The following is a 12,132-nucleotide window of genomic DNA, read 5'->3' as shown; positions in this document are numbered from 1 at the left end:
TTGTAAATATTTAAGGAATGGTAAATACATTAGCCTTAACATGGCTGTTTCTCGAAGCTCAGTGTTTTCCTACTTGCCTTTTTTCCACGTGAATTGGGGGCGATTGAATAGATATAATATGCAGTAAAAGAACTTCAGCTGATAGAAATTTTAAATTTCTCATCTTAGGCTGTGGATACAAAATTCAAGTGAAAAGGAAGCCAACTGTGATTAATGCTTTGAACAAGTCAAGATACGTTTTTTTCGTCACACAACAAGTTACACAACGTGAATATCATTCTTCTTGATGCCTTTCCCGGTGTCACCAATGCCTTTCCCGATGCCTCCGTTGGTTAATAGAGCATTAAAAGTATTGTTCCAGTTAAAGCTTGAGGAAAATTGCTTAACTTTTTAAGTAGCGAAGTGTAACTTGGTAACATTTCGGCTTTACAACACGATTGTTTTCTGCAACTACAAAACGTACATTTAATTCTTCTTGGTACCTTTCGGATGCCACCGATGCCTTCATTGTTTATTAAAGCAGTAAAAGATATATGTACAATCAACACTTTTGAATTGCTTAACATTTTATTTAGCAAAGTAAACTGTTTACACTTCGGCTTTACAACACGGTTGTTTCCTGATACTACAAATGATCTGTCTATATATGAAATATGAAAGTTGTTTCACTGCTGACCACTCGTATTTGGGTCGTTTTTTCTATCCCCGCTCGTCGCCCGTGATGTAGTAACTCCCAGACAAAACAAGTTAAATCATTCCCTTGGCAGAAACAAAATGATTTGTCCACGGACGCAAAACAATGGAGCAAGGTGAGCTCTTTATAGTGAAGCCAGCGTTAGTTGTGTTGTGTCTGGTACAGAAAGGGACGATAACGTTGCCCGGTTAAGAATTACGCAGCTTGGTTTTTAGCGGAACTTGACTCGACTTTCACTTTCCATTGTTTATTTATACTAGCGTTTCCGTATGGAAATCAGACACTGCATTTTGCATCGAAATTCTGACATGTACATGGACCGTTTGCACTAGAAAGGGTATTTTCCGAGAGCAAACACACATTTTTATTTCGATTTGTTCCTCTTTTCTGTTACGCCATGCGAAATTACGATCTTTCACTGATCGCAACTCATCTCGCCGATGCTTACGATTCATATTAGAGAATTCGATGCACTCGTTATCAGTTCAGTCAAATTAGGGGGTAAAGATGCATTATTTGAAGGAAATTTTAATTATTGATGGATTTTGCACAGAGAATCCGTGAAACTGCAAAAGCACAAGTTAATTTTGTTGTCAAACATTACGTATCTCAGTTTCACAGACATTTGATACCCTGTGCTAATCTTTAAGTAGGGGTTTTTCCCTTCGTCGCCTAAATCAAATTAGCATTTTGTATATTATTGTGTTGAACAATGCTGTTGGATTGGCATGCAGAGGGGGCAAAAAAATTGATTGAATCGTACGAAATGACAATTGACTGCGACCTGATGAATTTTTAAAATCATTTGATGCGCAATTTCGTGACTTGGATGCAAGTTAGCCCACGTGTAGAGAACGGCTACACGTAGGCTAGATGCAAGCGCTCTCTATTAAGCAGGAAGTTGATTCACTGAGGTTCACTGCCTTAAGGTTTTTGCGTTGTCTCGCATGATTTGATCGGTTTTGATACGGTCGACTCGCCCCTCATCATAAATGCACGACCTATACAAACTCAAGGAGATTTAATTTGTACGTCACGCGGCCTCAAACCCGTAAGGTTCACCTTTGTTTTACCCAATATTAAATTCGCCACATATTTTTCTCAATCAATAGCTAAACATCATGTTTTTCAGCATTAGAAAGTGGTTTCGTTGAAATTACAAGATTATATGACAGGCCCCTAAATTATTAAGACGTGTTTTCTAAATTGTTCTTCTTAGAAGTAAGCTGTATAAATCCTAGCAGTTTTATTATCACAACAGTCCCAGTCATCGCCAGTCATCATTGTTAAAGTTCATCGTCATCGCTTTTGTGATAAAGCAATACAACTGTATGAGAAACTCAACTTTATTTAAAAACTGTTCCAAATACAAAGGCGGTCATCGAGAGCAAAATTATGTAAAGGTGATCTTCCACACGCGTGCTAGTGACGTAGGCAAAGTAAAAAAGACCGTTGACCGGAAGTAACCTTCTGAATAGCATCTAGTGAATAAATACAAACGAAGTTATTCTTAATGTCTATTATACTGTTTACATCATTCCACAGTTATCGTTTTTCGTCATCATTATTGTTATAGTTATGTCAATAAAAATTATCACTAGCATTGACGAGGGGGGGGGGGTAAAGAGCGGAAGGGGTGAGGGGGAGGGGAGGGGGATTTAACATATCGCCAACGCAGCAGGAAATTGGTGTTATAAAATACTCCAACTCGTAATCTTTTCAAAAATCGTTTCATCGGGACCACACTTGGCGAACCAATGTGTTACCATGGTAACAGCTCTGGCTTCTGTGCCTGTGTGCAATAGCGGACCTACTACTAAACTACTTGTCCTCCGGTTAGATATTTTAAAGATTACTAACCCAAAGCCTGTGACAAAGTTATACGGGAATTACAAAGCCAAATGCAACCAAACTATGCTAACTTTGAGCAAATTTTCATTTTGAATTTATAATATAGTCTTTAAAGATTCTGCTTTTCGTACGCTGGAGCTAGTCCGTGGTTCTCAACATTTTTCTGAAACAACCCCGACAGTTTGGATACAAGGAGATACTTGGCCATCGTTTGGTGAAATTGTGACAAGATATCCTCTGTGTGGTGCTTCTAAACTGCGCGTGTTTGTGGATTGTTTCGAGGGAAAATCGAATTTGACCTATGGATTGATCTCTCCGCAAAGCAGGTATGAATCAAGCCCCAATCCACACTATTCTCGTGAACACATTGCATAAAAAGTAGTTAGGGGCGGATCTAGGGCAGGGGCGCTCCCCCACCCCGTCAGTTACGTCATAGTGGTGCACCTAGAAAAATACGGGATCCACTCCTAGCATTACCATTGTTCTGGGTTTGTTCAATGCGTTGTCACAAAACAAAGCTTATTTGCTTGTGATGTTTGATGGCAATCCTTAGATTTGAAGAATTCCTTTAAAAGGTAAAGGTCAAGGGGTGAGGTGCGTGAGGCAATGCCGGCCTCAAATTATTTTTAATTTTCCAAACATTTGCGAACTATTTTGTGTACGTGCTATGCCACGCAGAAAGAGCTGAAATAGCGCTCTTTTGTCTAATTTATTTCACAACAAGCTTTTGATGTTATTTTATACATTTTGAAAGGTGCTTTGCTAACGTCTGAGTTTATAATTTGAATGCGCTTTGCTGGAGTAGAATTTCCTTATAATTCTTTAGGAAACTGCAGATGTTGGGTGTTCAGAATGGAGAACATCTTCGACTGACTGGAAAACTGTGGTAATTATCACGTCCACTTATATTAGCTAAGGTTGCCCTGCACCCTTATCCGTCTCCTTGTAACAAAGCGGGGGAAGCTTGGGCCGAGTGATGGAACCATGAAGGAGGTATGGGGCGAAAGTGAGTAATAAAAAGAGAGGCACAGGCGTTGCGATGAATTCAGACAATCTAACGATCGCCTCTTTCCAGCAAACGGGTGGTAGGTCCGTCAATCGAAGCCTTGATGAAAACAGATCGATCCGGTACCGCCCGAGAGACAAGATCAAATTAAGTAAAATGAGGTCAGAGGATCGTTTTCCCGGGAAATTTCAACCGGCTCGTTAGTCAAAACAAAGTTACAGCGGTTAAAGTTTTTTGGCTCCATGAGAAGTCAGTTAAATTCGAACAATGTTGAAAAGAAATATTGAAATTACATCTAACGTACTGTATGTGTCAATCAACTACATTGTCTGGGATCGTCAGAAACCATTTTAACTATCAGATTCACGATTGATCGTTATTAAGGACCCCTTCAACAGCGCTTTTAAAGTTGGACTGGACTGGCGGCACGAGTCCAGAAATTTTTGCTAACTCTAAGCATAAAGTGATTTCCTTCCTCCACTCGATAGCATTTTTTACCAAATAAGGAAACTTGTACCTTTTTTTGCTTTTCTTCCAGTGTATTCATCTCTCACAGATGAATTTACGAAATCATTGAACGATCATATTGTGAATTCATCTAATGACCTTTCATTTTCTTATCTTCAGGGGATGGAGCAGCCAACAGAAGCAAATCTTTAAGAAAACATTCGACTCTAAGACAAGTTTTGCTGCTTCTTCGCAAATAACACATTTCTACAACAGAGACATCAGAGACGGAAGTGTCTTGTGCATTTACCGTGACTTAAAGAGCAACCGCGTCCACTTTGATATCAATGGAGAGGAAGGATGGGTCAGTTTTAGCCGAAGTGAACCAGACTTCTGGTATGGTTACATTCGCTTGAGTTCCACCGGAAGCGGAAGTAAAATTCAAGTCACACTGGTTCCGGAAGAAGATCTAGGTAAAGGCCACGTGATCATACTGTTATGAAGAAGTGCTGGGTAACCAAAGACATCTCAGACTTCCTCTATCTCAGTCAGCGGATGTTAGAGGAAGATATTTTTACCCACGAACTAACTTTCAACAACGTTAAAAATTATTAGGGGGGTAGATAGGGTTAGATAAACTTTTTTTAATGAGTAATGTTGTGGAGTAGGATTATTTCTTCAGTTTTTATGTTAAAAAAGTGGGAAATTTCAAGCAATAGAAACTTGAATAGCTACTAGTGTTACAACGTGTTTTAACCAAAACCAAAAAAAAAATAAAATAAAAAAAAAATAAAGAAAAGAAAAGAAAAGAAAAGAAATAATACGAACTATAAGGCAAAACATTCTAAATAAGTATTGGAGCCAGGAAAATGAACAACAACCATATATCCAACAAACGAAAAAGAACCTCAGTCCGAAAGAAATACTAACCTGGTTTTTTAGGACCGTGTTCTTTTAATGTTTTCTAGCTTACTTTGATCCAAGACTTCCAATCGCTATAACACCAGTACAGCAAGAGCCAACAGATGTGGAAGACACTGGAAATTCAGCTCAATTTTGCCTCCCCGTGGAGAGATTAGCGCAAGCAATGCATGCAGGTAAACAAGAGTACTTATAAGTCAGTTGCCATTTACTCAGCTCTGTTTGGTACACTTGTCCCACAGATTTGTTTCCATTTTGCAACAGTTAAACATGGAAGTCGTCCAGCCCATGAAGTGCGTTTGGCTTTAATAAGTGCGTTTAAGAATTATATGAATAAATGCATAACGTGTAGTGCATCAAGAAACAAGCACAAGTTTGTCCAGTTATGCGCCCCATTCCATCAGAGGACCTTCCTCATAAAGTGTGCGTCCTGAGTGGGTTTTGCTAAAAACGACAGTTATTCATACTGCGTAAAATTTATGCGTTGTCTGGACGCCTGTTTTTTGGGAGGGGGAGGGGGGAGAGGGTCATAAGACTGCCGGGTCGCCTTTATCTTTCAGGGTGGAGTTCACTTTAAATTTATAAATAAAACCTGTGAAATCTTAAAAGTTACTCAGAAAATGCATAAACATTGCAAAAATGCTGACAAGAACTAGCTCCGATCGTAGAGGCACTTGCGTGGCGAACCGCGTGCGCCCAATCTGACTTAGTTGCGCATGTTCATGGATGAAAGGATGTGCCAGTTTCAACATCAGTGTTGGAGTAGTTAACTCTTTCACTCCCAAGATCTCATTAGTAATTTTCCTCACTGTCTGCTATACAGTTCTTATGGTGTTAGTTCGAAGAATTTGGTATTGGATCAACCAGTAATCCCTTAATTGTAATTTTTTCTTTATTACTTGTCTCCTTGCTTTTAGATTGCTATTGTATGGAGATAGTCGGTCTTGATCACTCATAGCAGTGATAGGGCTGGTGAAAAAAAGGTTGTCTATTTCAACTCATTAAATTCGCAACACGTACACAATTATTATGTGCTGGACAACTTATACTCACCAATATAGGATCAGTGTTAGAAGATTAATGTCTCTTCACATGTTTGTTGTTAATGTTATTGTTGCTTTTTTTTTTTATTTTTTATTATTTTTTTTATCAGCGCTTTGTAGGGTTGTCCCGGACCCCGAAGCAATACTACTTTGCCAGGGACCAGGTATGTCGATGAGAACAATGTGTATGCGTATGTGTATGCGTACGCACTGGTACACATACAAGCATTTACATGTGTATATGTATATATCTGCAGGATTTTTGAGAACCAGGATGACTCGGCGTTTTTTCTGCTTCGTACTGCCCGATAAAAACCGCAGCGCGCTCTTACACTGCAGTTTTCAGATCCACCCCACTCCCCTGTGAATGGAATGTTAATCCCCTGCCCACTAGCTAATAGTCTTGTCTCCATCAAACTATTGTTATGGCCAGTATTGCCATCAGATATTTTGCGCACGCCCGTAAAGAACACGAGGCGAATGTAGTTCCATCAGCAGGAAGATAAGGTGTGAATGTAACAATGCAGTTTTCAGACCTACTACTTTCCAGGACCCCGTATCTCGGTTAAGTTGTTGATAGGCCCTATGGTTTTTATACTTGTTGATCGTCAGCATGTAAAAGCCCCGGTTTACTGAAATGAGTTACTGTGGCCTGACAGGCAGGAATCAAGGTCAGCCCCCATGAAAGTAAAATCACAAATTTGTTTGATTTGGTTTACTCTTATATTTTTAGCGGAAACACCTTGGCTGAGCCACCACTACGTGATGCACACATCTCGTCCGCGTGGACTTTGCCTTCTGATAAACAACGTTCCAAACTTAGCGGTGGGAGAAGAGCAGCTCGAGGGCTTGTTTAAGTTCCTTTCCTTTGATGTGCTAATTGAAAGAGATCTTCAAAGGGACGAGATCTATAATTTAGCTAAGGAATTTGCAAAGAAAGATCATACTTACTTTGACACATTTGTTGTTATTTTCCTGTCTGTTTCTGGCCGGTGCAGTGAAATATCTTGTCCTGATGGTAGAAACGCAAGCCTTGAGCATGTTATGGTGGAGTTCACAGCATCAAGGTGTCCCTCCCTCCGGGGTAAACCCAAGTTATTTTTTGTTCAGCGTGTTAAAGAGATACCTTCAAGGGTCGACAATGAGTGCTCAATCTTCGCAAGCGGAAGCTTTGCAGAAAAGGATGCCGTTAGGTTGCCTTGCATCTCCGCCAGTGAGAAAGACAGCTGCCCCGAAGAAGCCGACTTTCTGCTTATTTGTGTGACTTCTACATATCCAGCTGATCAACCCAACAGAGAACCAGGGTCTTTGTTTATCCAGGTGAAGGATCAGTCATCGTTTGTCGCCCGGGGGGGTGGGGGGCTGGGCTGGAGGCTGGAGGATTTTGGGGGGAATCACATAGTTTTCAGGGGGAAAAGATGGGAGTCAGTCGTCGCTAACAGAACATAATGAGGGACTTTTGAAAATTGGTTGCAAATGAGGGGGGATCATTAGAATGCTACAGGGCCACAGGGGATCAGATAAGTTTTATAAGACACAACCAAAATCCTCCAGCGATGAATAATGACGGGTCGCAAAGCGTACGAATCAAGGAAGGAAATGGGGCCTGAATTAATATTCACCAGACCCAGTCAAGCAAAACTGATATTTATTGCAGCTCAGATCAACGAAAACTTCAGGCATTATGCAGCTTATTAATATCGATGAAAATGTAATATTAAAATGGAGGTTAATTTTCTTGCCAACTTTAAAATGTCAGAGTAGGGAACTCAGAGGTAGAGTGACGGTAGGGGAAGAAAATTGTGACAAAACTGCTCGATGCACTTCAAGTGTTGGATAATAGCTCGGTGCGAACAGAAGGAGCCGGGCCTTGCCCAGAAAACGAGAAAGAGTGGCTGACGTACCAAAATGGGTACTTTTTTCGTGGATTACCATCAATGCTACAATAGAGCAATGTTGATACAACACTCCCTCAACCCTTTTTATCAGCATTCACTGATCAATAGGAAAGAGATATATACTCTTTATGTGAATTATTGAATCAAGGGAGCGGATCAGTTACTTCTGCTTTGCTCGTTCAACAGATCTTGGACCAGGTCATAAGAAGTTCCTTTCATCTGTACCATCTGCTTGACATGTTGACGATGGTAAACAAAAAAATGAAGGATAAACAGAGTGAACAACCAAGCATTAAAATGCCATATCGGAACCACACACTCCGAGCAAGAGTGTATTTAGGTAAGACAATTAATGAAGTAATGCGCCGATCAATTTGAAGCATCAACCCCTTTCCCCCCCCCCTCCCCCCCCGGACTGGCTGAAGTTTTGAAGACTTCAAGGACTAACGTCATCATTAGAGTCTGTCAGTGGAGTGTCATAGGTCTCGTTCTTGGAGACTGCTGGTCAGTTTGAATGTTAATGGTTTTCAAACCGAGAAATGCATACTGCATAATGTATTGATCCTGGTGACGATACGGGAAGAACACAAGTTTTAGATGAGCTTCCTCCCCAACTAACATGCCTTGGATATTGGTAAGCCTCTAGGGGGGGATTCTTGTTCTCTCTATAGTGAAATAAACGCAGCAGCTAAAGCAACATGCAATGACCGTACGATATTACTTTTCGTCCTGGAAAATTGGAACAAGCGGTCGCTGGTGAGAACAGGAGACACTTAGTAACTAGATCTGTGTTTTTCAGGTTTTGCCGTGCAAACATATTCCTTTTAAAATTGATTGGGATACTAAAATAATTTAAGTGGACGTGCAATTCTGCCTAAAAATGGATGCTTTTTTTTCCTTTAGGTTCAACAGTGCCTTTAGCCCCTATCACTCCAGGTATGACTGTTTGGATTCCGTCTCTTACCCCATTCACACTAGGAAAAAATACTTAGTTTAACCGGGTTTAACTGACGGAAAATCAGATTCAGAACAGAAAAAGTGAATTTTTCCATAAGATTCAAGTAATCGCTTACTTGTATTTTCAATGTGCTACATTTGAAGTCGACAGCTTTTATAAGGAAAAACAATTTAAATCGTGTTGAAAAACAGCCCTAAAACATGTGTAAGCTTTGGTGTGAATGATGTATATGTCATTAGCTGGATCGTAAATACGTATGAAATACTATATGCCATTTCGCCTTTTAAAAATTATAATGGTTAAGATTAAAAAAACAAAAGGGGCCCTGAACCCTCAGGGTGATTGGCTCCTAATTTCTCCTAACAGAATATTAATCATTCTTGAATCAAAAATTAAGGTCACGAGAAAAAGGAAATGATCACCAATTTAGGAAGCTCCTGATTGTCAAACAGATTATTCTTGCAGAGGAAATGAGAAGAGAACAGTGTGCAGAATATGAATACCAACGTGAGAGTGTAAAGGGTTAAAACCCACTCATATCGAGCATTTGTTATTGATACAATTGATTAATGAAACTTCTTTGATTGGATTTTAAACTGGAACTTCAATTTTTTTAGCTTTGGCCCAGGAGGTTAGCTATGAAATGAACAAGGATCCTCGAGGATTGTGCGTCATCGTGAATAACGTCAACTTCCAGAACAGGGACCTGAACCGACCAGGAGCCGTCGAAGACGAACGTAGCCTCCAACTTCTGTTCAGGACGCTCTTCTTTGAAGTAATTATCCGGAGAGATTTAACGAGCCACGAGTTGGAGAAAGTGGCACAGAAGTTTGGAGCTGCAAATCACAAAGCATATAACGCGTTTGTGTTCATCGTCATGTCGCATGGAGGAGATCGCGATTGCATCTTGGGCGTCGACGGAAGGGAGACAACCGTCAAGAATTTGATGTGCGAGTTCCGTGAGAACAAGTGTCCTTCACTTAAGCATAAACCCAAAGCGTTCATCATCCAAACTTGCAGAGGATGTCGAGACAACGCTGATAATTCAATTTCCTCACCTGTTAATGATATCAATTTACAGCAGAAGGTCGTGACCACGTCACAGGCACAGATAAGCTCCCAGCCATGTGATACTGCATTCGTTACTGACTGCACCCTCCCGCGGAGCGTGTTTCCACCGGAAGCCGACTTTGTCCTGGCCTTTGCCACCGCGCCGGGTTACGTATCATATCGAGATCCGGATAATGGCACCTGGTTTATACAGGTAAGAAATCGCAAAAACCAAAGCAACATGCTTTGTTCGATTCATGTGCTAACAGCGTAAATTGACAATACTTAATTACCCTGTTATACTTTCACCGACGCAGCTCCACATTTTTTTTAGAAACTTATCCCCTATACTAACTAGTCTCCTACTGTCGAGCACAAGCTCCACTTGAAATTTGGCGGTCGTTTATAGAGTTAAGAGTGTTTGAAGTAATCGTAATCTCCTAAGAGAGAAGTATTAGAAAAAAACTAGAAATGGATAACTCACTAAAATGGCTTCGTTTCAACAAAGTAGGCGGTCAGACAACAAGCGATGCTCTGTGAAAGTGAGGCGAGGCGTAAATATTCCCATACAAACTCTTATATTTTTGCCTTAACGCTTACCATGCAAGACGATCATCTCAGAGCTGGAGCTTGGGCCGCCTGTGGGCTGACTCGATTAAGGGTCATTTTAAAGGTCATTTCAATTTCCACATAAAGTATCCTTTTGCCAACCTAGCTTCGCCTGCGTTATAATTTTCATCTCAAGTTTCTAAGTCTTTTGGCTCATTTTGTCCGAAAACGGTTCTTCTGCCTGGATGGTGATGTTCCTCATTTTTTGTACTTGATTATTGCAATAGGCTTTAGTCGAAGTGATCAGCAAATATCATCATCATCATCACTTCCTTGAGATCTTGACAGAAGTCACTAGACTGGTAGTGGAGCGTGTTAACTCTGTCCAGGTTCCTGCCCCCATGGATACCTTGACTAAATTTCTGTACTTGTGAGAGGGGACTGAGCTGAGCGATTTACTGTTAGCCGTTCCTATGGATACCTTGACTAAATTTCTCTACTTGTGAGAAGGGACTGAGCTGAGCGCTTTACTGTTAACCATGGCTTCGTTTATACTGTTATTATGTTAGAGATTTAGAATGAAACTTATTGAATAGTTCAATGTTTGTGGACACGATTGTTACCCAATGAAAGAAGAAGATCATCCTTTCTTGAATCAAATTAAATCAAATCGAAAATTATAAAATAAATATGAAATTGCTGCTGGCTTTTTTCTTATTGAATTACAAATCAACTTGATTTTAAGACGCTAGATGTCCTTTTCATCTGTTTATAATTTTATTTTTTATTTTAAGTATAGGAATTATTGTAGAGAGTTTACTCTAAACATTTTCATTTTTTTCTTAACTGCTTAGACTTTTAGACCCTAATTATTCATCTTGATCTTACCATCTGAATGGGAGTTTAAGATAAACTCAAAGAGTTGTTAGAAAGTTCGTACAAAATTTTCGAATTGTTACATAAACTACCATTTTAATCTGACAAAAATATTTCATTCTGCAACAGAACGTAGAAAATGATATGTTAAAAGTAAGAGAGCAGTTACTTCCACTCTAAAAGAACAGAAGTTGATTAAAACTCACTTGAAACATGTCTGCTTGATAGCAAGCGAAAAACAAATCCTGTATGAAAAAAAAATAGAAATAATAAACCTCAAAACACTAAAAGCAAACCTTAAGAAGTGTAATCGAATAAGTGTAAATATTGTAAAGTTTGCATACTGTTGAATTTAATGTGTATAGTTTGGTCAGAGGGAAATAAAATGATATCAAATGTTGGTTGTGTATCAAATATTTTCATCCTGTAACTGCCATTAAATAGCTGATTTTGCTCAAAGAGAGATTAGTAAGATACTCTGGGAATCCTTAGCGGTCCTAAGCCGCTTTGAACGAGCTAGATCGCATGATGTAAATGACCCGACGCATCTCATTATTTCAGATTTTAAATATTTACACAGAACGATATTATCGTGCAGATTGATCTCTGGAATCTGACTGAGCCTGTGAAGTCTCAGCTTTAGCTTAGTGATCTTCCAGATACAAATAAAGAATAGCTTGTTGAAAGATATGCTAGAAGGATCGTGACATAACTTAGAACGCTCAAGTGCTCGAACAGGTAATTTTAGCTCCGCTTTGAAACATTGCTGTTTGAAAAGTGCCTTAGTTGACCCTTTCCAGAAAGCTTGAAAGGAAACACTTTGTGATCATGAGCTATTA

At 39.7% G+C, this 12,132-nt stretch overlaps 1 protein-coding gene across 1 annotated transcript; it reads left to right on the top strand.

Annotated features, from left to right (window-relative positions):
- The first annotated feature begins 695 nt into the window (after window positions 1-695).
- Window positions 696-11,693, top strand: LOC131784637 (uncharacterized). Its single transcript, XM_066173648.1, has 11 exons — window positions 696-809; window positions 2,652-2,871; window positions 3,372-3,431; window positions 4,179-4,471; window positions 4,967-5,095; window positions 6,073-6,126; window positions 6,696-7,282; window positions 8,047-8,200; window positions 8,764-8,796; window positions 9,436-10,082; window positions 10,705-11,693. Exons 1-11 carry the CDS (start codon window positions 800-802, stop codon window positions 10,849-10,851), a joined length of 2,334 nt encoding a protein of 777 aa, XP_066029745.1. The 5' UTR covers window positions 696-799; the 3' UTR covers window positions 10,852-11,693.
- Window positions 11,694-12,132: the final 439 nt, after the last annotated feature.

The sequence above is a fragment of the Pocillopora verrucosa genome, chromosome 10, assembly GCF_036669915.1.
Source record: "Pocillopora verrucosa isolate sample1 chromosome 10, ASM3666991v2, whole genome shotgun sequence".
Taxonomy (NCBI): domain Eukaryota; kingdom Metazoa; phylum Cnidaria; class Anthozoa; order Scleractinia; family Pocilloporidae; genus Pocillopora; species Pocillopora verrucosa.
The sequence above is the reverse complement of the archived record's forward strand: the minus strand, read 5'-3'. Positions and strand labels throughout refer to the sequence as shown.

Excerpts from the sequence above, each read along its gene's own strand:
- LOC131784637 (XM_066173648.1), top strand. Across the intron at positions 7,283-8,046 it reads CAGGGTCTTTGTTTATCCAG|ATCTTGGACCAGGTCATAAG; the intron begins GTGAAGGATCAG and ends CTCGTTCAACAG. Across the intron at positions 8,797-9,435 it reads TTTAGCCCCTATCACTCCAG|CTTTGGCCCAGGAGGTTAGC; the intron begins GTATGACTGTTT and ends CAATTTTTTTAG.